General features: G+C 43.7%; 1 protein-coding gene across 6 annotated transcripts in view; it reads right to left on the bottom strand.

The window, feature by feature from the left end:
* Window positions 1–25,319, bottom strand: part of SOX13 (SRY-box transcription factor 13) — a 57,006-nt gene extending 31,687 nt beyond the window's left edge. For 2 of the 6 annotated variants that reach the window (XM_053393190.1, XM_053393189.1), the window contains exon 1: window positions 8,278–8,365. Coding sequence is in view for 1 of the 6 variants with exons in the window: in XM_053393191.1 (XP_053249166.1) it covers window positions 9,594–9,616 (23 nt within the window). In the remaining 5 variants the exon portion in view is untranslated. Of the gene's footprint in view, window positions 1–8,277; window positions 8,366–9,593; window positions 9,880–24,396; window positions 24,545–25,167 lie in introns of those variants that run through there. The other 4 variants (XM_053393193.1, XM_053393191.1, XM_053393192.1 and 1 more) reach the window with 4 other exon arrangements.
* Window positions 25,320–25,711: the final 392 nt, after the last annotated feature.

Genomic DNA, 25,711 nt, shown 5'->3' with positions numbered 1-25,711 from the left:
CTATTTTTCTCCCCTTGGATTTGCAATACCCCCTTAGACAGACCATCAATGCATGAACAGACCAGATCGCCAACTTGTATAAATGAACATGATGGCACTAGCCCTCTGCAGATGATCATTGGATGACACTGTGCAACAGCTAAGAGAATAGCTGTTGATACAATCCCTCCTTTTATAGATATGGCTTGCCTTCTGTTTGGTACTGGCATCCTTGCATAGAACTAGTTGGTATTCCTGCTAACTCTGCAACAGATTTTAATTAACAGTTTGTATTTAAAGTTACCTGATTCCAGTCATTTTTTTAAAAAAGACATAGGAAAATCTATTGTTTATGAAGGAGCTAAGAACCCAGGCCCCTTATGGCAGTAAGAAAGCAATTACACTAAGCATGATTTTCATCCCCCCTTAAGGTAGGCAAGAGTCTTTCTAATCAAGAGTGTGGGAATTTGGGTGCCTGAAGCTACCCATCAGGTGAAATTCTTACCACGCATCTACTAACACAGCCCTGCTACTCTGTGCGTTCAGCTCCAAGAAAACCTGGAGATAACAAAGAGGACAACAGTGAGGGTTGCCAATTACAGAGTTTGGTTCATTCCCAGAGCCCTGTGCCAAATACGCTAGTTTAACAGTGGCGTATGCACTCTTATGCTTTAAAAAATATTCTACATCACATACATTCTACACAAACAACAGTGATCTTGCAAAATGAACACATCATGGTAGCACATTTGCATAAGAGTGTTCATTTATTATTACAATGTGTTGTACGTGGGACTGCCTTAGAAGACTGTTCAGACACCTCAACCAGTTCAAAATACAGTCACAATATAGCTGGCTGGAACCACTTGATGGGAATGTATTGTATCTGTTTTTAAACATATTCACTGGTTACCAGCCAAGTAAAATTTAAAGTGATGGTGCGTACTTTTAAAGTCCTGCAAGATTTGGACCTGGATACCTGAAGAGATGATGACTTCAATATCAAACTGTCCAAGATTTTTGTGATATCATCAATATTGTTAATCAAGAAAGTAAATATTTTGCTTACATGTAATTGTCACTATCTGTTCTTCATGCATTTCATTTTCTTCTGACCTCACTCCTACCATCCCCCAAACCATGTGTATGTATATATGATTGCCAAGTTAGGATCACAAGTCATGATTCTGGTGAAGTGGACTCTAGTTGCAAATGCTTGTGCCAGACTACACACATTAGTCTTTTATGGTTGTTTTTGCTGCAACCCTCTAGAAAAGATGATACTCTGGGTTTCTTCTGTTTCTAATATCTGGTTGCTCAATCATAGGTACAGTCAATTAATAAGGACAGAGAGAGATCATGTCAGATACACTGATTTGGGCAAACCATGAGCTAGGCTTGTTGATTTAAGCACGTCCATCCCATCGGTTGACTATGCAAAATGTGATGTTTCACAGCTGAATGTGTGAACTGACTCAACTGCAAGGCACTGTGAGGTGATATGAAAGATCTGTCTGTTTGATGTGTGATGGCTCATTCACACACATATATCAACACTTGCTGATGCATGTGATCAGTATGCATGGGAGAATTGCTTGGGACAGCTCCGAGAAAGAAGCAAGAGAAAGTTGAGAGTTTCTCAGAGGGAAAAAATATAGTGAGGTTCAGACATTCCAAAGTATTAAATGGAACCTGCTTCCAAATAGCACAATGTATCTTCATCATCAATTTATTCATTGCCTTCTACACAATATCAAGGTGATATACAATAGAAACAGAAAAACAATATTTAAAAGCAACAAACAGCAGATACATTTAAAGCAAGATCAAAACAATACAAGATAGACCTTCACAGCAAAGACCCATATACCCAGAGGGGAAAGCCTGCAGGAACAAAAATGTCACCCACTTGCAGATAGTGGGTGCCTGTCATATCGGAATGGAATTCCACAACAGGGGCAGCCACATTAAACTCGCTGCTCTGAGTTGTTCCAAGTCTTTGGAACTTGCAGGAGAAACTTTCCTTTTTCAGCTGGCTCTTAACAGTCTACAGCTAATGGGCATGCTCAAACCTCACTGGGGTGTTATTTGGAGTGGGGGCTGTCACTTTAGGGGATTTTATTATATATTTTCACACTTCTGCAAACCCCAGGGTTCCCCGTGGTTTCTCAGTGGCTCCATTTTGGCTCCTATCCTGTTGGCGTTTACCACCTGAGTTGGCTATTACAAGGAGCGATGAGGTTGAGAAATTACAGAACAATCAAAAGTACCCCATGCTTTTTATGTACAAAAAGTCTTGCTTTGAGTCAATTATTGTTGTTGTTGTTTAGTCATTTAGTCATGCCCGACCCCATGGACCAGAGCACGCCAGGCACTCCTGTCTTCCACTGCCTCCCGCAGTTTGATCAAACTCATGCTGGTGAGTCAATTATTACTAGTCCCTAAATTCAATAATAGAGGGATGTTCTATAAATTTTATAGTAGGACCAAGAAAATGCAAAATGACCAATTTTGATATAAGCATGAATCACTGTTGGAGAGGGACAGATGGCATAAAGTGGGATAAAGATCCAATGCCACATCTAGAGATGACCAGAGTGTTTCCATGAGGACTAAAAGAGGTTACTAAAAAAAAAAAAAATTAGGTACATGCTTATCTGTACTTACAATAATTTCTCCAATATCCCTTTGTGCCCTTGTTTAGGCACCAGAAACACTGCAAAGCACTTTGCAATGAACAGAAATATTCTTCTATTAAAGTGTTTAGCTAGGAGCAGAGAAGGATAAAAAGGAACCTAAAAACCAACCTTGCCCTCAGCAGCTGCAATCCGACATCCCACTACCCTCCAACTGACTCAATATATATTCAGCATTGATACTAATGGCTGCCCCAGCTGCTGTGCCCGTTTGACAATCTAACAACATAACTTACCAGCAATGTCAGAAGCGGCTCCATGTTATATTAAATGTCAGAGGATACGCACGCACACACATTTAAACACACATATTTGAAGACCAACAGGAACTGACTCAAAGCTTCCTGTCATTTCTTCAGCCGAAACCGAAGAAAAAAACCTAAAATTAAATCCCCACTAGTATATTTACTGCAAGTTTTTCATTCGTCCTTTCCGCTCAGCACTCCACCATGGAGCTCTGGGTGACATACCTGAGCTTATGCCACTTTTATCTTCCCAACATCCTTATGAGGAAAAGTCAACGCAGTGAGCCCCATCACTAACCAGCAACTTAAGACCAGAGCTCTGCATTGCTCTCTCAATCAAATGACTCTGGCTTGCTCCTATCTGAGTGTATGGGAAAGCAACGAGGAAGTCCCTTTGTAGCAGACTTTCCCTTCCCATCCCCCAGATCACTTTTTTTCCATCTTCCACATAAAACTGATGTAATGCAGTTCTTTGAGCTGATGACACGACCATCTCGACTCTCCTTATCTTTGTATGAAATCAGTGCTCTAGCATCATATCAATGTGTGCCAATATGAAGCCTCCCAACCAAATCTAAGTATCAAGACCACATCACTGTTTATCAGCATCACAGAGCTGACTTAAAAGTTCCAATTTTGCTCAGAATTTTTATCTGGATATACTCAGAACAGCACTTCAATTGCTGACCTATTTGGTTTTCCCTGTTTTCTGTCCTCCCTTGGCATTGCCATTTATAAATCCCTCTCAACCTCTCTCCTCAATGTAAGAAAGAAAGTGTGGCTTCCTAGGACATACATGCAACTGTTCTGAAGCAGCAGCTGCCTTTGTTATCACGGGAGGTGCATGCGCTGAACTGAAAAGCGTAGCAGTTCAATGTCTAAACAATATCTAGCAAATTAGTTCTGTGGCACTTCACCACACACCTTAGGGCCCACTACAATCTGGATACTATAAGCTAATTTATTAAAGATTGTGCATTAATAAGATACTTCCTGGAAACACAAGAGGAAGTATCTTATTAAATAAGTTGCAGGGAATGGTAGTTCATCTGAATGCAGCTCAGTATCAGAAAGTTTTTAATATTTGATGTTTTATTAGGTTTCTATATGTGTTGGAAGGGCCCAGAGTAGCTGGGGTAACCCAGCCAGATGGACAGGGTAAATAATAATAATAATAATAATAATAATAATAATAATAATAATAATAATAATAATAATACATTTCTGTTGTATCGATCCTGCTGCTATTCCATAGACTAGAATCAATAGTACTCTGATTCGGAGAACAGATCACTTGCAAATGTGATGGCATGGACTTTCTCTTAGTGTGTAAAGTGCTTTACTTTCTCCTTTTTTCTATTTAGATTGTATCAGTTTTTGCAAAGTTACAAAAATAACACCGCAAACAAACAGCCCTCCCAGCCCCTCCAACCAAAACTCATGTAATTATATATAAGCTAAGATTATTAATATTTATACAGCTTTTTCAGTGCCTCCTCTAAGACATTCCTACACTCTATGACCAAGATAGATATGAAAAGAGGAGGGGGAAGTGGGGGAAAGACAGCAAAACATGAACCAGCTTAATTAGTTTGCATTTTCGCTGCCACGAGCTAGTTACCATATAGTTTTAGGAATGGAGCCAAAATGCTGCATATTTGTACTGGTGACTCAAGGCAATTGTTCTTTAACTGTTAGGTCTAATAAGTTCATTTCTCTGAGGAGCTGAAAGCCTTCCAACTTTTGAGAAATATGTGCTTGGCTGTGGTTGCTGCTTTGAGGACCCACGATTTATGCCCCTGGTCCATTTTCAACTCCACAGGTAAGCACCCTAAGATGCTGTGAAGTTAGGCATTCGGGTCAAAATTAATCTTCCAACAGCCTTCTCATCAAAAGGATCTGAATACAAGACAAGATCAGAGCGCATAGCTCCACCTACTGCTGAGCATCTCCAGAAGCTATTGTGTTCCAGGGATTTCTGACAGATGCAGTCTATCAAGAGTCTCATATACGTGTAATATGTGTAGCAGCCTTGACACAAGTTCTATCAATTTCACAGATGGAATCGCAGTCCTCCTTTCTCACAGCAACTAGTGACTAGCCATCAAACTGGAATAAACAAGGGGAGGGGGGATGCAGGAGTTATTAAGCACTCCAATTAAACATTCTGGGCTCGATTCAGCTAAGTTGTTGCACTAGCCAAAGCCAGAAAAATGAGTCCCACAAGCGGAAAAGAATTTCCCCTCTTCTTCCCCCATGCACCCTGCTTGCCATCTCCCAATTTGCTTGAATGGGTCCAGAGAACTCCTAGAACGACGGGCAAAACAGTAGGAGTGGTGAGATTACTTTGTTCCCTTGCCTTAATTTTCACAGAAATGTATGTCCTTTGCACCTGCTCACCAAAATAAGTGATGGGGGTCCCAGTCCTACAGATATGCACAGCTCTGATGGTGCACAGAGTAGCTTTCCCCAGTCTGCTCAGTGTCATTGCAGTCTCCCTTGCAAAGTTTGAATGTAGCCCGTCAGCCACTGCTTAAGATGACTGCTCTCTTTTCAGGATTGCCCAGGGCCAATACACCATGTTTTTGTTCAACACTATCATGGTGCCTCTCCCAGCTGAATATTAATTTATTCTGAAATTTATATCCCCACCCTTCCTCACAAAGAAGACCAGGGTGGCAAACAACAAGCAATAAAATGATAAAAAACAAACCTCATTTGGCGCCTGGACAGGGTATCTTAATGATCTGAGAAGTCTGTCTGATAGGAGATGAATAGGGTATGTGCTGCTACAACCAGAAGCTTCCACTCTCTGACCCCTTTCAGTCCAACACTTTCAAGCTTTGAAACCAGAATTGTTTGATGCCATTTCACACTGCATCCAGACAGGACAGGGTGTGGTGGAGCAAGAGGAAGAGACTGCCCTTTGCTAGCACTTAGGTGCCAGTGAGATTAGCCAAATACTAATCTAAGGACATTTTCACATATGAGACACAAGCCATTTTTTGTTTCAGGTACGGTAGTTTGCAATGCTAATGTAGAAAAAAACCCCAGCACAGGGGTTGGCTCAGTGCCACTAATGGGGGGGGGGAATGTGTAAGTGTACTATGGTGACACCACACAAAAGCATCTTGCAAAAATCAAAACAATCCTGCAATTGTGAATTTACAATCCAAAATTATTAATTTCTTTAGGGATTTCTTTCCTGCCCTTCATCATAAGGTCCCAGGGTTAGGTTACAACAACAATCAAAACCAACATATGCTAAATTCTTGCTCTTAATCAGGGGCATATAATTTGTGTACCATATCAACTGTCCATAAAAACTTAATTGCAGCAATAAAGACATAACAAGTTACTGAACTTGAGGTTTCCTCTCATTTATAAAAGATAGTACAATCAGAATGGAATCTTACCAAAAATATTATTTCTATGATCTTTGCTAAAACAAAGACAAGGAAGACCTACATTTACCATTATGATTACTGATATTACGTTGTTCACAGAATTATTCTCAGAATCTCAACTACAATGTACTTAACACAGCACATGCTTCTGTGGCATCTTGTTATTCCAGAACTTGAGAAATAAACTCCATTTCCCCATAAAACAGTTATCTCTCATACTTCCTTCTCTAATAACATTAGCTAATTGGACTGTATCACAAACCATATTCTCTAGCGCTCAGGTCAGGAGCCACTCGGTCAGAGAGTAAGGTTTAGACTATAGTCATTATCATTATTTTGGAAATAAATATACAGGGTACTACATATCTTCCCGTCCTCCCATTTGCCAACAGAGTAACTAAATGGCAGCTGGGGGTGCAGGCTCCTAATTCATTGCTATCTGTTCATCCTAAGGAAAGTCCCCATTTTTATTTTTGTGCCTTGGAGATAACTAAGAAAGGGCCCTGCCATTTGGGCAGAAAACAAGTTTTCTTTTATTGCAGAGTAATAAAACAAGAGAGTTTCAAGAGAGGAGGAAACTTTGCCTCTGCATTGTTTGCTGGCATTCAGTTACACCCGACCCACCCTAAAAGTTTAGGAAGAATGGCATTTGTTTTGTTCTCCAGCTCTGGACAAGAGACAAGAGGCTCTTTGTGTCTCTCGGACTCCTGAGGCACCTGTTCCCCGCACCACTCCATTCCTCACAGTGCGCCCTTATTTTATCCCTGCGTGTCCTGCTGTCTGTTCTCTCCAGCAAACAGCTTTGGCAGCCCCTTCCTACACCTGCCCTGATCTGGCACCCAGTTCGAAGCAGAGGGATGTGGGCAAGGCACAGTTGCTCTGCAGGCACAGAGCTGCACTTATGTCAAGCATTTGTTATGGGGAGCACACGGCAACAGGGCATGGAAAAGAGAGGGAGGTGTGAGAGCAAGTGGAGGCGTTCAGTGCTGGCCTGGCAAACTGGCACTGAGCTGACAAACCCCTCAAGATGCACAGCTGCCACAGCCAAGGACGGCTCTGGGGCTCAAAGGGCACGCACCAAAGCCCTATAGCCAGACAACACAGACCCCATCTCCCTGAAAGCAGTATCATACGACTTTAAACAGTCACGGCTTCTCCCAAAGAATCCTGGGAGCTGCCGTTTCTAAGAGTTGTGAGGAGACCCCTACTTCCCTCACAGAGCTACAACTCCAAGTGGTTTAACAGTCAATTCCTCTTCCCAAGGAACTCTGGGAATTGTCGCTCTCTGTGGGGAAAGACCCAAAGAAGATTCCCACTATTGCAAAGACTTTTTGATAACTCGTCAGTATTTTTTACTTCCAAACATCACTTGAACGTTTTCCGTCTACATATTTAGACATATTGATCTGATAATACTCTCCCTTGCTGTACTTGCCTTCCACTTAAGATCGAGGGACTAAGAAGATGCAATTGCGCATATACAAACCGTTTCATGCTAACATGTGGGCTAGAAGCTTTAAAGAAGCAACCACAGACAGACATCGAGAAGGCAAGTTCTGCACTACACCCAGCGTTGAACAGGCGCTGCTTTGAGCCTCTTTGCTTCAAGTCATGGCACTATAAGATGGAAGGCAGAGGTAACTCCTAAATGGTCCTGCATTTTAGGGACAAGGTCCATGCACCCAAGGTGCTGGAGATCAAAGCAGGACAAAATTCCTGCTCTTCCGCCCCCAACCTCCTCTTTGTCTCCTAGTTGGGTGGATTTCTTGGTTATAATCAAGGACACCTAGCAAACAATGTTGTAAACCTTTAAGGACTTTGCACCACCAGGAGCCATATTGTCCATGTCCCCACTAAACAGTCTCGCCCTCCTCCCCACTCCAATTCAGAAAAAAGGCCCTTTCTGGCACAGCATGAAAAGCAATGGTATTCCTTAAAGGTGACACTTACTTTAAGTGCTCAGCTGGGATTGCTCTCTTCTGTGGACTGGTGTCTCTTTTACTGCCGGCAGCCCTGCTGGGCTCAGGGTCATGCTGAGACTTTTGAAAAGACAGGGCAATTTTCAGTGTCTCTTCTACGCTGCTTATATTTGCAAGTGAGAAAGGTGGCTAAAAGGACTTTCACCCTGCTGTGATGTGTTCTGCCCCCCAATACCTGCCAAAGGTTTCTCAGTATGACCTGGTACCATGACGTGAGCTCTCTTCTTTTTCTCCAAGTGGATGCACAGTCACTTGTTTCTAACACATGAACACTACAAATTGTGTTTAGGAGCCTTCGGTGCTGCAAGCCACCCTTGTGTCAACTGGATCTGCATGCCGTAGCCCAGTTCCTTCAGAAACAAAAGGACCTTCCTGTGGTATCAGGTATGCATTTGGTTGGCAGCAGGAGAGGACCTTTCCTGTGGCTGCACACACCAGGACTCTTTACATCCTTTCCTGGGGGGAGCGGGTCCTACTTCCCTCACTCTTTGATGGCCACCTACTGTTTTGTGAATACCTTTCCTTTTAGACAATGGGCATAATTTTAGTTCTCCTGGCATATAAAACCTTGGCTTTCAACTATTACCCTCTGTCTCTGTCTTCTTTGACTGAAGACACGTCTCTATACCCTGGCCTTTGTCACCCAAGATATAATATTCAGACCCAATCTGTTCTTGTGACTGTAATTTGTTTTAAGCTATTTTTAATATTGCATTTTGGGGACGCTGGTGGCGCTGGGAGTTAAACCACAGAGCCTAGGACTTGCCAATCAGAAGGTCGGTGGTTCAAATCCCCGCGACGGGGTGAGCTCCCATTCCTCGGTCCCTGCTCCTGCCAACCTAGCAGTTCAAAAGCACGTCAAAGTGCAAGTAGATAAATAGGTACCGCTCTGGCGGGAAGGTAAACGATGTTTCCATGCGCTGCTCTGGTTTCGCCAGAAGCGGTTTAGTCATGCTGGCCACATGACCCAGGCTCGCTCGGCCAATAAAGCGAGATGAGTGCCGCAACCCCAGAGTCGGTCACGACTGGACCTAATGGTTAGGGGTCCCTTTACCTTTACCTAATATTGCATTTTAAGTGGTTGAAACTCACTCTCGCATGACTTAAAATTTTTATTGGTAAGAAATATGGGATATACTTTTTTAAAAAGTAAGTTTTTCTGAAGGTCTTCTGCTCCAAGGACTTTGCCTTTTCTACCTTGCTACCCGTGATGTCCGGAACTGCCTCCAAGAACACTTTCTATATGCTTCCCCACATTCCTCCTTCAAACCCTTTTTCAAAGCTCACCTTTTCCATGAAGACTTTGACATGACTCCTTAGCCCTCCTGCCCTCATGCAATGGTGGAGGTCCTATGTTTTCTCCACATGTTGTTGGATTCTAACTCCCTTCAGCTACAGCCAACATGGGCTATGGTCAGGTATGATGCGAACTGCAGTCCATCAATATCTAGAGGACCACAGGTTCTTCATTCCTGTCAATGAAACTCTGTCCATATACGTGCAACAGAAATTGACACACATTATTCGCTTGTTTATCCTGGATTCTTTTTCTCTCCTCTGCCTCTGTTACCTCCTGTACATCAAATTTAAAACAAAAATTAATAGAAATGACCCAGATGAATAGATGAAATCAGCACCTTTCTTTGTCTGCACACATATGCTTCCCATGTCACTGAAACCAAGAACCACTTCATATGTGACCATATGAATATACCATGTGTGCACCATGTGTGTTCAATGAGTGTACACATGTCTAATTGGATGCATGCACATATTTTAGGAAGCCCCAGTCATTACAACTTCCCACTATGCATTGCTCAATGGAAAAACAGACACATATGTGTTGATCACACCTAAGAGTCTCTCATTAGAGTCAATATATGATAAACATATTTTCCTACCAAAAAATGTTTTGGAAACATCAATGCTTGTGAAGATGTTCCAAGACTGGATTCCAAAACAACCAGTAATCCAAATCGTCATCTGCATATTGATATAAAAACCCAGAAAACATAAAAGTGTGGATAGACTAGGATTCCTATCACCCTAAAGCCCTACTTATAGCTCCAGCCATATTAGTTCTACCATCAGCTACCGATACATTTCCAGCACAGTAAATCAGAAGAGCTATAACTCCCTAGTTGAAACATGGCAGTAAGATTGCCACAGGCTATAGCTGGACGATGTGGTCTCTCATAAGAGTCAATACCACAGCTGGTAATAGTTTGCAAATCCCTTACGGTACTTAGTGCCTGCTTTGTTTGGTTATCTAGAAGAGCCTGCCAGAGTTCACAACACTACAGATAAACAACCAAAAGGGTTTGTGCAAATCACTGTTACTGTTAGAATGTCTGAATCCGCTCTTTAAGTTTCCCATAAAATCTTGACTGTTCCGAGTTGCACTGTGTAGTCCTGTTTACTCAGAAGTAAGTTCCACTGTGTTCAATGGGGCTTATTCCCAGGTAAGTGTGCATAGGCTTGCAGTCTTAGTTAAAACTCTCATTATACTTTTCAAACAACTAAAATGAGCTCTGGATCAGGTGAAAGCACAACCACCCAAGACCTGGACATGCAACAACATGGTTACCAGGCAGTGTGTAGCTGATGTTTCCTTCACCTTTTTATATAGTTAGTTGAACTTAATTTTATTCAAATAGGTGGGAATGGAGTCATTGTCCAATTAATTTTAACAGTCTGAATCCAAACCTAAGTGCTTCACATAAGTTGAGCTGTTTAGTAACTAGATTCATACCTCTTCAGAACAGCTTATAGGATTCTACTCCTGTTTTTGCATCATTGGGGAACTATTTTGCCCACTCACTTTAATTACTTCTTGCAAATTTGCACTGGTTCTCTGCTTCCCACATTTCCTGCTGGAAATGGCTCCCTCAGGCTCCTTTGCTAAGCACACATGGGCTAAAACTGCGCACAGGAGAGCAAGGGAATGCATACAACATCCTTGTTTCAATCACATTCTGAGCAAGGAAGGTCTACAGGAGCTTTGCATTTGGCTGATTGCAAGTAGAACGCCTCATGCAATCAGGGCCCCTGCTTTGTCAGGATCCCCAGTAACATGGAGAGCTCTACCTATGTTCAAGCAAACATGAATAAAAGCCCCCAACGGACATTCCTTGCTCAACAGAGGGGAAGTGGGGAGCTGAGCTGGCAGGGCAAGCAAGAATCAGGGTGTCGGGGGTGGAGCTTGCACAATAGTTGCTGCTTTTAAGCAGAGGATAGCCATCTGTCATTAATGTTTTAGTTGAGATTCCTGCATTGTAGGGGATTAGACTAGACCCTCAAGGTCCCTTCCAACTCTACAATTCTCTGATTCCCATCCATGGATTCAGCGTTCGAAACTCCCATTGTTCTAGATGCATTTTGCGATAGGGAAATTCATTAGTGTGAGCAGCTTCTGAGCTCTAGGTGTGGTACTGCGCCTAAGATTTCAGATTAAAACTGCAGCATGGAAGGAAAGGAGGACCTTTTTCTGCCTCCCCACTTCCAGCTACTTTCTGAAGACTGGAGAAGAGACCCTCTTAAGAATATTAGGGGAGTGGGCAGGGGAAAGACTAGACCATGGGTAGGCAAACTATGGGCTGGGGGCCGGATCCGGCCCAATCGCCTTCTAAATCCGGCCCGCAGAGGGTCTGGGAATCAGTGTTTTTTTACATGAGTAGAATGTGTCCTTTTATTTAAAATGCATCTCTGGGTTATTTGTGGGGCGTAGGAATTTGTTCATTCCCCCCCCCCATATAGTCTGGCCCCCCACAAGGTCTGAGGGACAGTGGACCGGCCCCCTGCCGAAAAAGTTTGCTGACCCCTGGACTAGACCATGTGAAAAATGAACATAATATTTTAGCTGCAGTTCATTCATTTTCTGCTTTGTACTCTGGTTATAAAAAAAGCATGCCTAGGCATTCCATTGTTGCACCCATAACCTAGGTTTAAGGTACCATTTAGCTCCTAGCTTTCATAGCTCAGTTTCTCACACTGCATGGATTCACATTTGCTTGTTCAGTCAAATGCTTGAATACACCTAGGGAGGTTGCTGTAATTTGAAAACTGTGTTCAAGTTCCTTTAACACTAGCCTCCCTGGTTTGATAGGAGCTTCTGTTGAAATGCACCAGGTTGGCTAGTAATTTGAAGGTAGGAGGGCCTTTGCATTAGGATTTTTTTAAAGGAGCATTTTGATATATATGCCCCATGTTTTCATTCCACAAAGGCGTTTGTCAAAGGGGCTTACAAATATAAAACAGAACAGAAAAACAGGAAGGAGCCAACCATTAAACTATCAAAGTAAAGCTAGCGAAAAAGCAAAAACAAAACAAGAAGGGAAAGAGCCATGCTCACATACAATACAATAAGCAGCAACAGAATCAAAAGCTTGCTCTAAAGGAATGTTTTTGATTGTTGGGCAAACTCAAAATCTCTTACAGTAAGACAGATCTAAGTATTCTTTTGTTTAGATTTTTATTATTGCAAATAAGTTTGCATAGGACTGATTTCACCCTTTGCTACCACCCTTGCGCTGTGATGAGCAATTTCCCTATACTTCACACCTGTTGTTATTCAAGGGGAATCTTACAGCCTGGATTAGAGCACTTGCGCCTATATCCATGGATGTTTACAACCAAAGATGTAAATGTTAATGGATACAGGTTCAACTGCTATAATCCAAGCTGTATGTAAACAAGATTTCCCTTGAATAACAGCAGTTGAGCTGCTAAACTGATCTAACCAACCTGAAGGGGATCATTTAAACACAAACATGGCCCAAAGCCCAGTTTTCATGATTCTGAATGGAACTTAACATAATTTTATTTAAAAGAGACAAAGCTCTCTCATCATTCCATTATTTTTAATTTTTAAAAGCTGCTTACTTGCTTGCCTTACATCTGCTTGCATCCCCTGCTTTTTGGGTTACCAGGCTTTGTCCAATTCAGGCAAACCCCTCATTTACACACATTCAGTATGTGTGGGACCATGCACAAGCACATCCAGAAGTGACCCAAAAACATCACAAAAAGGGGCAGGGGTAGAACGGAGTGTTTGCAGGCTTTTCTGATGGTGTTTCAAATATATGTGATTTCACTGATGCCTGTGATGCCTTGGACCATATCCCCTGTGTAAATGGGAGGGTTGCCTGTACAGTGGTACCTTGGTTCTCAAATGCCTTGGTACTCTAACAACTTGGAACCCAAATGCTGCAAACCTGAAAGTAAGTGTTCCACTTTGCGAACTTTTTTCAGAAGCCAAACATGCTCTGATTTGAGTGTTACGCTTCCGATTTGAGTGCCACACTTCCGTTTTGAGTGCCACACTTCTGTTTTGAGTGTTACTCTGAGGTCTGTCTGTTTTTGCTATTTATTTTGCATTTTTGTTTTTGTGGCTTTTTTGTTTTGTTTTTGTGACTGTGTGGAACCCGGTTCAGCTACTGATTCATTGTGTGACTGCAGTACATTGTTTATTGCTTTCATTTTATGGAACAATGGTCTCGTTTGATAGTCAAATTCATGTTAAATTCATGCTGTTTTAGGGGTTGTTTTTAAAAGTCTGGAACGGATTAATCCATTTTGCATTACTTTCTATGGGAAAGCACGCCCTGGTTTGGGAATGCTTTGGTTTTGGAACGGACTTCCATAATTGATTAAGTTTGAGAACCAAGGTACCACTGTATAGTCAATTGCCACAGAGAGCACTTGCAATGCACTGGAAGAATCTGTCTCCTTCATTCATAACATGGGGATAAGGAGACTTGCTAACATCAACAGAAACACTACACATGGTTAACCAACCCTATGCTCCTGAGTGTCCATATATTCTGGTATTCAACTAAGTTTTACTCAGAATAGACCAACTGAAATTAATGAACATGGCTAAGAGAAGTCCATAAATTTCAACAGGACTGCTTTTAGTAAAACTTAACTGAATGCCACCTTACAGGTTTTACCATCAAAAAATATGAAAAGAAGTCCCTTGCCTTATCTGCAAGAAAGCAATATAAAAGACAAGAGCATTGTTAAGGTACATTCACAGAAGAGAGTGGACCTCTTCAAACATTGCATTTTTCATATTATAAAATGGGTTTCTCTTGTCACAAATTCACTGAGGGGGAAAACCTAATAGCATTATGTGACACTTTGCAAATTCTGGTGGGCATCCATTTGTCCTGTATAGATGAAGCAACCCTGTTTTGCTCCTTGGTATTTGGAGATTAGGGTGATTTGGAAAGGGGAGGCAGTCAGAAAAACATAATAGAGATGGCAGAATCCTTTGTGTCTGAGAGGATGAGAGGCTTGAATTGGAGATATATATATATATATCCCAAATACAGCCCGGTGAGAATCTCCTTCAATGAAAACAGACACTAATTTCAGACCCTAAAGTACTGCTATCATCCTCATTCAGCCATGCATGCAAAATCCCAGTCAATTGCTTTTCTCCCCTTCCAACTGTGCAAGTGAAGCAGTGCTGATCATCATAAAAGGTTACAGGCCAGTAGATTGCACAAAGGGACTAGTAAACATTCTTCCCATTTCCCCCCACCCAAGGCAATTCAAAACACTATTTAATTTCATAATGAGACTCCAGAACGTAGTAGCTAGCAGAGGACAGCTTGGCTGAAAAGGTACTACTAGATTATGAGGCACATGAAAAGAACTGACGATGAAAGAAGCATGGTACTTGCATAAAGGCAGGATTTTGGATCCACATATCCCCATTTGCATTTTTCAGAGGTGGCTGGAAAGGAGGACCTGAATGGAAGGATATGATTAGGGGCAGGAGGCAAAGGAGAGAAAAGATGGAAATCCTCTCTTGATTCAACAAAATTAAAACGGGGCTAGTCTTCAGCTTAGAAGGGTATTTAATTGACGTTGCTACAAATGATGTATCTACCACATTGTTAGGTATTTAAAAGGATGGTTCAAGCAAGCAAGAGAGGCTGATTGCTAAAGGAAAGCAAACATCCTCCAGGCTCACCATTCACATGGTAATTTTTGGATCAATAAAAACATCCTCCCAATGCTAGAATGACCATCTTCTATCTAGAATTTTTTTGGTACTTAGGCACCCATTGGCCCAAACTCCGAGCAGTTTGCAAGAGACATTCTGTTTCTCTCTCTTCAGAGTCTGCCTTTATTACTGTTACTAGTAGGCCCAAGTCAGACCAAAGGCCATTGTTTCAGGACTGGAGCTGTTCCAGGTTTAGACATATGGCACTGAAGCAGGTGGAATAAGGAGGAGGGGAAGAGTGTGCGTTGGTTGGGGAATGGGGCAGGGGGTGGGGAAAGAGTCAAATGTTTTTGAATAACAGCTAAGTTTCCAAAAAGTTTCAGCCTCCAGCTAGGCCAACTTTCCTCCTGTACAAAATGAAAGGAGTTCTTTGAACTCAACAGCTTCTCAGCCAAGAATCCAATGATTAAAAACTCATTAGCGCAAAGGAAACAATCTGGATGGAGGTGTACACAGCTTGCAGCCAAGTCAGCAGCAGAGTAGTTCCTCTATGCATAGCGGGGAGCATATTTCACTCAGTGGGGATAGTGAGATACTCTTCAAAGTGGGGGAAGAGGGTCAAGAGAGGCTATTGATTTGCTGTGATGTGAAAGAACCATCTATTCCAGTTGTTGGGCACTTAGATAGCTTGCATCTGTCACATGCAATCTGTCAGGCAGGGAACAAGGTAAACAAGACACCACCATCTTTTGCCCCTTCAAATAGTTCTAAAGATCAAGAGGTTAGGAACCACAGCCCCATCTTTAACCATTTAAGTTATATGGTGACCAGGAGCAATGTTTCATTTGTCAAATGCTGATGGTTATGGAGGGATCTGAGCAAATGGTGACCTTGCAAACAACCAAGATAGCAGGGGAGGGTTTCCATAAGCCACTAGCTTCTCATTTAGGTGTGTACATAAACTACAGCGAGTTGATACAAGAAAGGAAGCTATTTGGGATGAGAATAGGTGGGGTGAGGTCTGTGTAGACCAAGAGAACAATTTTTAAGTTTTCTTGCTTTAGGTTGACCTCCAATGCCAACATCACACACACTTTCCTGCCCCACCTAGATAATTTGGATTGGGATTCCTGCCATGACTGTGACCTATTATTTTCTCCCTTTATTAATTCTTTTATATAAAATATTGTAAATATCAGTGTGACCTTTCCAAAGACTGAACACCGAGTGTGTGTGTCCGCCATTCCAGCTAACATGATCAAGAAACTCAATCTGTACACAGTTGAGATGAAAGGGCTAAGCCTGCCCCTCAGACTCCAGGAGCACCAGGGGCAGGGGGTAGGTTTGCTCCACCTTGGTGGTGTTCTCAGATGAACCCCTGTACATATTCATATGGTTGCCCTTCATTCCTACAGAAAGAGAAAAATAAGTATCGCATTTGCTGACAGTGTCGTACTGCGCACAAACTCCCACAGACAAGTATCCTGTAAGGGGTGCAGTGAGTGGTTATCTGTGCACAATGATACAATGGATCCCTGAGATGTCTTTGCATATTCCCATCCTTCCTATACATACACACACATACACCCCTCACGCACACAATTACAGGCATTCTGTCTCGTACAAACCTGACTGCCACAAACTTCCCATAACATGTTCCACTTGAACACCTGGCCAATGGCCCTACTCAAATTTGCCAATGAAGGACTCCAAAAATTTCTGCAAGAGTCATCAGCCGATCCCATCTCAATCCTGTTGATTCCAAACATATGCACTTTGTTGAGTTTTACAAGTTTCTCAGGAACAAGCGGTTCCAGGCCCTACAAACAGACACACACACACAGCGGTGGATAGCATGGTACAATGGAGGCGCGCACTGCTGCTGCTTACTGCAAGGGAGACATAGTAGGTGCTGGTGATGTCAGAATGGTGCAAATGCACAGGTTGAGCCAATCCAGTACTGCTGCTGGGGTGACAGATAAGTGCCTCCAACTCGCCACACCATCCACTATAAGCATGTACTTACCAGAAAGCGTCATTGTATTCAAAGAGATGTTCTTCAGAATTCACCTTTTGGCTCAGACAGCCACTCTCAGACTGGAGAGTGAGTCCTACTGGAATTAATGTGCCTTGATTTAGGATCAAGATGGGAGTATGGGGCAGAAATCTGATCGTTTTAGTTAAACAGCATGCACTGAGAATCAGAGTTGTTCCATACTAGAGACACTAGCTCCCCAAAGCACTTCCTCTCCTCCATTTTGCTACCTGTCACACATTACGTTATGTTTTACAGTTTGCAAATGGAACATTTTATCCATGCACTTAGAATGTGCAGGCAGGAACAACATATGAAATTCTCAGCTTTGTGTACAACACAGATATACACAAGAGGCAGCTGGCATTTACAACATGCATATATCGTGGAAACCAAGCGTATGCCATTGTATGCAAGTAACACAGGAAGCAAATGTCATGCTTTTCACACTAGCTCTGAAAGTGTCCGGACATCCTTCCCAGATTGTGACCCAGGAGGACAAAAATCCAGACTCACTGGCCTGCCGAGGATGAAAACTAGCAAGTCAGGTGGCAACTGGTCAAAGATTTCTAGTGTGACTATTTGCTACATGTCTCTAAGCTACCTATCTTCCTCCTTGCCTCAGGGAGAATCTTTTGGACAACTATGGTCTTAGCAAGAGACTCATAAATAGTGTACATATCATTATGCCATGAAATTTCCTCTACCAGCCGGTTAGACTGGGCTCCAAAGAGTTAGATTAAGCCTCCCCCAAGGAGCTCCGATCTCTCCAAGGAAATATTTTAGTCCCTCCCCCTGCCTCTTTGTCATATTGCAAAATGCTTTTGAGTCTCCCCTCCGATTCCAAAAGTTGTTTACCATGTGGCAAAGGAGGACTGTCCTATGAGAAACACATGCACCTTTGGACACATACAGACATTTCTTTGGATCCTGGTGACAAAATGAATGATACCGGTTCAACATGCAGATGTGAAAAGGGAGGTTATGTCTTAGAAAGAGAAGAGGAAGAACAAACCGAGCCCTTGTACTCTCTGCTGCTTCAATGAACGGGCAGCTGACACAACTCCCTTCTCTACAGATACTGTCATGGCAATCACCCTCTTATTTTGGTGCCTTGGGTGCAACAACTCCTCTAGTCCCTCCATTAAGATTCAAATCAGTGACCCTGTGTCTAATTACCATTTTCTGAGTCATAGAATCATAAGAGTTGGAAGGGACCCCAAGGGTCATCTAATCCAATGCCCTGCAATGCAGGAATCTCAACACAAAGTCCCCCATCCAACCTGAAACCATAACAGACCCTGCTTAACTACAAATGCGCTAGCTGTTTTATTGCTGCACCACTCAGCCTTGCAGTTTCCCCTAATATCAGTATTACACACCCTTTCTAAGAAGTCTATTGTGCAAAACCCAAAGACAACGTTGGAAGTTTGAGTGTTGTCTGGGCGACCCCTGGAGCAACATGAAATTAAGCTCCCTGAAACAACAGGCTTGCTGTGATTGACTCACTACACACATGGAACGAAGTCCTTTTCAACAATCCCCCAGCCCACATCAAGCCCACTGGTCAGTCAGTGTGGTGTAGTGGTTAAAGTGTCAGACTAGGACCTGGGGGACTAGTGTTCAAATTGATAAGCTTGCTGACCCTGACAAGAACGTTTCCATCAAATAACAAAGCCCTATCCATGATGATAGCCACTTCATGCAACTGAGCTATCATACGAAAGCCTAGCTGAACCCTAGAAATTCCACATATCTTCTTCCTCTCTTTAAAAATCCAAACCACAGCCTAAACAGAAGAGAACTAGGAACACGACTGCCAGTTTTGCTAGACTTTCTTGCATGGTAGCAAATTGAAGTTGAGGCTGGTTACTGTCTGGTTGTTTCATGTTTATGCCCAAATACCTATTATCAGTTCTCACGTTACTGACCCATGGAAGCTGTGGGAAGTACTTCTGAGCAGCAGCAGCAGCAGCAGCACCAAGCTCATCTCAGACACCTCAAGAATACTGCCATGTTATGGGTACCACAAGAAGCTACTATACAAGTGTTTCCATGGAAATAACTCCCTTAGTTTCCCAAAGGAGCTCTTAATGTGCGAATTTGTCCCCCCAAATGTGTTGTGTACAGAACCATCACTCTGCTTAGTTGGGGAAGGGTCTAGGAGAGGGACAACATATCATTTTGGAAGGTGGCGGAGGTGAGCACATAATCATCTTGAACTTTAGAAGAGTTTCCTGCAAAGGAACTAATCTGGCGGTCATCATATGCAAATGATCATGTCATACTCATAACTTTCAGTCCCAAAGGACCCCCCCCCCACAATGGCATACAATTTTTTAAAACAACATGATTTCTTTTTTTACAACAGCTATAAAAACATTCAAAATAAGAAAGCAACAACACAGCCTTTAAAGCAGGGATAGACAACCTAAGGCCTGTGGGCAGGATGTGTCCCAATAGCCTTCTCAATCCGGCCCAAGGACGGTCTGGGAATCAGCGTGTTTTTATATGAGTAGAATGTGTCCTTTTATTTAAAATGCACCTCTGGGTTATTTGTGGGGCCTGCCTGGTGTTTTTACGTGAGTAGAATGTGTGCTTTTATTTAAAATGAATCTCTGGGTTATTTGTGGGGCATAGGAATTCGTTCATTTTTTCCGGCCTACCACATGGTCTGAGGGATGGTTGACCAGCCCATGGCTGAAAAGGGTTGCTGACCCCTGCTTTAAAATATCTCAGTATCCAACAGAACAGCAATCATAATGCTAACTTCCTCCAAAGGCCTTCACAAGCAACATCATCGTCACTGCTCTTCCAGAGCTGAGGTAGAATAAGCCAGGTGGATTTCCAAGACCAGCTTCAGGTTTGAGAGGCCCCTGACCAAGTGCCCTCCAACGACAACCCTCCTTTGGTGCTGAGCCTTGGTTGTAGTGGCGGGCAGTGGCAGCCCTCAAAGCAGCCATGGGGGGTGGCGTCAGCAGCCATTTTAATTTCCCACAAAGCCCCACAGTGAAGATATGTTGGGGGCATTGCAGGAAAATAAAAGCAGCTACACTCAACTGGCTTTGATTACACCCCCCACCAAAAAAAAATGCGGCCCCAGGACAAGTGACAGCATTGGGCCCTGCCAGAATGTTGGGGCCATGCCAGCTGCCCAAGAATGTCAGGTGCTGGTGCCAGCCCTGCAGACATTGCTCAGGAGTGACTCTTGTGGTGCCACCATCCAAAAGGTTCTGTTCATTAAGGGTGGGACCAGATGTTGCAAATGACAGAGAATGGAGGCATACAAATTCACTGGGTGATGATGTCACATCACACACCGAGAAACTTCGTGTATGTTATGATGGAGAGAGAAGCAGGAGATGTGGTGGTGGTGCTTTCTTTCTCTGACAAACTTGTATCATTCATAAAGCCTTCTGATAGGCAGAGATTCCCCTATATATTTTACTTCTATTGTGCTTTTTTGAGTATCATGTGGAATTCAATGGCACACACACACACACTGCCCCAATTAGGTGAAACTAAGATTAGGACAATTAAAATGCCCAAGAGCAAAAACAAAACAAAACAAAACACTCACATGGACACCTGAACATTGAGTAATTTTCTCCCACCTGACTGGGGCAACCTTTGTCAGAAGCGTGTTATTTGACACAGGGTGCTAAAGCCTGGCAGGCATCCAAAGGACTTAGCAGCCAAAAAAGATATTGTTCCACAGGGAGAGCAAAACTGGGTTATAGTATTTGTTTCAGAAAGGAAAGACTGTCCTCAATAGGTTGTTCTGCAATCTTAGATAAGGCTTGGAATTCAGGTGCCAGCATATAACCTTAGGCTATTTGCCTGTTGCCTCCAGATAAACTACATTCATTTGGATGGAGGACAAGTCACAAGCATAGCAGCGGTGCTAACTCACTCCGGCCAAATCCTTTAAAAAGTCAGACTGAATTCTCAGCAAACATGTGTATTCCAAGTAGCACAGTTCACAGTACTTAAAAAAATAATAATACACTAGCTGAAAGTTGAGAACAAAAACACGTATCATGATTCTGCTCCTCCATCCCTGATCCCCTGACTTTCTTACTGGTTTAACCACACTTGTTTAGGAATCTGTCAGGAAAAAAATAGCCAAAGGATATTAAAACATTTTCATCTTTTACTTGCAAGTATGTTACCAGGCCACATTGATGTTTTTAATCTGATGTTTAATAGCAGCCCAAACTGTGAATTGCCTACAAAGAGAAACGTTCAAATAAATGACAGGTGATACTGGGGGAAGGGGGCAAATATATTTCCAAATAATAGTCCTAATCAGAGAAAAGAATCTTAGTCTAAGACATATGAAACTGTCAAACAAGGATGAATCTTTGGGTCAATTCCCACATTATGTAGAGGCCAACCTGGGTTTGCCCCTAAGTGTGCACTTCCTACAGACCATCACAGCTCCCTGATGAGTATAACCAGGCGACACACTAGTTTGTGAACCCATATTTATCATATTCATACCTCGGATCTCACCACAGTCAGTATCCAAAAAGACCAAGGGGGTTGCCAGTTTCTCCTTCCAGTGGCAGCCTGTGAGACATCATGGAATGTCGCTCAGAAGCTTTCCCCTCAGCCTGCAGAATAGCTTTTCTGGGGGCAGAAGCTTCCATCAGAGGCAGAGGCCTGATGTGTGTATGAATCCTTTAGATCTCAGCCCACAGCTGTACACTTTTAAAATGCAGTGTGCAAAAACACCTTTTGCAATGGATTTCCTATTCCACTCAAAGGATTTACGCCTTGCTCTGATATCATGTGAAAGCCTGCTCTGCTGGTATTATAACCTTTCCCACCCGCCCACCCTTTGAACTTTAGCACTCTGTGAACTTTAGCATTTGCAAGTGTCTTGTGAATCATCTTGATAGTCCTGGATACAGCAGCAAAAAGGAGCAGGAGTTGAAAGAGTCTAAACTCCAGCACATGCAAGGCCTCACTGCCAGAGTCCAGACCTGCCTTAAGCACAGCATAAGGACGTAAGATGAGCTTGCTGGATCAAGCCAGTGGCCCATCTAGTCCAACATCCTGTTCTCATAGTGGCCAACCAGATGCCTGTGGGAAACTTGCCAGCAGGATTTGAGCGCAAGACCAATCTCCCTTCCTGTGACTTCCAGCAGCTAGTATTCAGAAGCACTGCTGCCTCCAACTGTGGTAGCAGAACATAGCTGTCTCAGTGAGCAGTCAATAGCCTTCTCCTCCTTGAATTTTTCTTATGCTCTTTCAAAGGTTAGTGGCCATCAATGCCACTTGTGGGAGCGAGTTCCATGGTTGTAACTATGTGCTGCGGAAAAAAGCACTGTAGCTTATTTTCTCAGCCACCAGTAGCGATGCTGCACCAAAGTTTCCCTCTTGTACTTACAGATTACAAGGGGAGACAAAAAGCAGGGTTGGGACACCAACCTACACCAGGGAGAGGGAACTTGTGGTCCTTCATTGTGTTGGAACCTAGCTCACATCAGACACAGCCAAAGCGGTCAATGGCCAGGGATGATGGAAACTGTAGCCCACAAACATCTGAAGGACCACAGGTTCCCCTTCTACACACACATCTTTGCACTCCATCTTACACATTATCTGCTTATTTACGGTATTTCACAAACAATTCACATGAGCTACCAGCAGGTGCAAATACGCCTAATAGTAACACCCAATTGTCAAGGTTAGTGAGAGTCGAGGAGACCGCAGATTTCCTACCCCTACACTAGATCTGCACCAATTCTTAGTAGATCAGATTATCAATCCTCTAACTGCCTTCACAGAACCAGTCCTATGGATGTGATTTTCAAGGGAGAAAAAGGAGGGAAGATTAGGCCACGCTGAACCAAAGTTAAGTGCAGCGAACTTTTAGGCTTAAATGTTCTTCACTCGTTTTGAAGCTGATGCTAAATGCTGAGATACTGTCTCCCTCTGCACTTGGAGCAGGGGCTGAAAGCAACTGGATTATCTTGGTTTCTGTACCAAGCACATGCAAAGGCCCTCTCCACCCTCCCCTTTAAATGCACCTCGGGCAGCCATCAGGTTTGTCAGATAGGTTACATAATGCACACCCACCCACACACTCCGGTCACTGCACTCCCATTCCATATACTCAAACTGGAGACAAAATACTGTGGACATAATAGAAAAACAATAAGAATATGATTTGTTACTGTTGTTGTTGTTAAAGCATTGCCTACCCCAACACCACAGAAGTGTCCTATCATGCAGAATAACAGTGCTACACAAAGGGCAGTAAAAGAGGAGATCCAGAAACAGGCTGTGCTATCTCCAAAATGTAGGAGGGGGGAGACTCTTATTTATAAGCAATCAACAATTATGAACATGCTACAAATCACCATTCCAACTCTACAATTCCACGATTCTATGTTAAAGGAACTTGAGAGTGATCTACATAAAACAACACATTGTTCAAGAAAGCAAACAAAACAAACAACCAGGGAGGAAAATTCAGGTTAAGGTTATAGTCCTGCCAGCTCCTCTTTGTAAGTGAGAATTAACCTTTTAGCTGGATGATGTCTGGCTGCTTATTTTATAACATGCTTGGTGACCTCTGCTGGTGCCTACAACTGTAAGAGCATCACCCTGCCTATCACCCATTGACTATGAAATCATTGTGTTACAGAACCCCACAGACTGGCTGGCGAGACAGTGCCCCTAGTCAGTTATAAATATGCTGTTTTGTTTTGGCCAGGAGATGCGAGGGGGAGAGAGAGAGAGATAGAAAGCAGGAAATGGGAAGAGGAGAAAGTAGCTCTGATTCTCCTTGAAACGATCGCCAAGTCCTGACCTATATGATTAAGTTAGCTCTACCTAAATGCATCTTATACGGTCCCTGTCCGCGAACAGAGAAAGCCACACTGAACAGAAAACCATGCGAGACGGTGCAGAAAACCTGATGGTCTGGTTTTATTTCGGGAGGGGGGAGAGAGGGTGCGCGGGCGCAAATGATACTTTAACCCCTTCCCTTCTGGTGCATATTAGGGAAGCAGGGGGCTCACTGCAAATTTTATTTTGAAAGCACTTTTTTTCTGGGGACGGAGATCTTGAATTAATACGCGACTTACTCCAGAGTAGCCGCACAGTCGCTCCACTAAAATCCACAGAATCGCTCCCAAACGAGATGTCTTGATGACTGTAAGGAGAGATTCACCCGCCCCCTTTGCAGCGCCGTTTGGTTCTCATGGGGCATTCCTGGGTAAGTGCATTTATGGACTGGAAGAAAGTGATTCATTGATTCCCTGCGCTGGAGTTGTCCCGTCGATTTCAATACATGCGTACACAAACATACCCGCGCGCGCCGGGTGAGTAGCTAGCGCACAGAGCACCCTTTATAAGAGTTTGCAAACAGGGACTGGAACGAGCTTTAAAAGAAATAACATTTCTTTTTTAAAAAACAAAACAAAAAACACACCACATGCCCTCCCCCGCAAAAAAAGAAAAGGCCAACCAGGATGCTCCCCTCCAAGATGAATGAAGTTCCCATTTCTTAGACGGAAGGATTTTTTATTAATCGGTGGATTAACTACAATTCCGCGCGAGAAAGAACCCAAGCAGCGCGCGCCTTTGCGCTGCGCTCTCTCTGTCTCTCCAAACACCCCAACCAGCTACAAGTTCCCAGAGGCGCCCGCAAAACCTTCCAATCCATTTGGGGGGTAGGGGGAAATCTCCAGAGGCTTCCCTCGCCCACCAGCCTCGGATCGGAGAGAAATGTCATCCCCTCGGGGGTCGCAAGCGGCGTGGGGAGGGTGGGGTGAGGCGGCGGGGGCGGGGGCGGGGTGGCGAGCGAGCGAGCGAGCGCGGCTGGGCTTCCCCAAGACCCGGCCGGCGGCACTTACTAAGCTGCTTGGCGCTGGCGACTCCGCGCGGCTCCCTCCAGCATCAGCGAGCGGTTCCTTGTGTCGGGCTCGGGCTGTTGTCTTGCAAACGCCGCCCCGCCCCAGGGGCAGGCCGGACCCGTCCCTCGCTCCCTCCCTCTTCCCTCCCCGTTGTATACAAGAGGCGGCCGGGGCTGTCCGATCGCACGCGGCGGGCGTCGCAGGCTCCGCGGGGAGGGGAGGGAGGGGAGGGGAAGTGGGCAGGACGCTCCTCCGGCCACCCATCCGTGCACTTTCCAATGAACATCTTCTCCGGCAGCCCCCGCCCGCCAGCCAGCCTCCCTCCTAGTGGGGAGGATAGGTCAGGGATGCTGCTGCTTTCGCCCTCTTCCTCCTCTGTCCCAACCAGCCTTTCTTTGCTGCGCCGAGCAGGCCTTCCTGGGCTGACGGTGCGCCAGTTGCGTTTCTCTCTCCTTGGCGCGAACTTTCACGCGGTTGCCCGATTTTTATTTCTTTGTTCGTTCTTCAAATTATTTATTTATTCCGCTTCGTTTGTTCATTTATA

This window comes from Podarcis raffonei, chromosome 6 (assembly GCF_027172205.1).
Source record: "Podarcis raffonei isolate rPodRaf1 chromosome 6, rPodRaf1.pri, whole genome shotgun sequence".
In the NCBI taxonomy this organism is placed as follows: domain Eukaryota; kingdom Metazoa; phylum Chordata; class Lepidosauria; order Squamata; family Lacertidae; genus Podarcis; species Podarcis raffonei.
The sequence above is the reverse complement of the archived record's forward strand: the minus strand, read 5'-3'. Positions and strand labels throughout refer to the sequence as shown.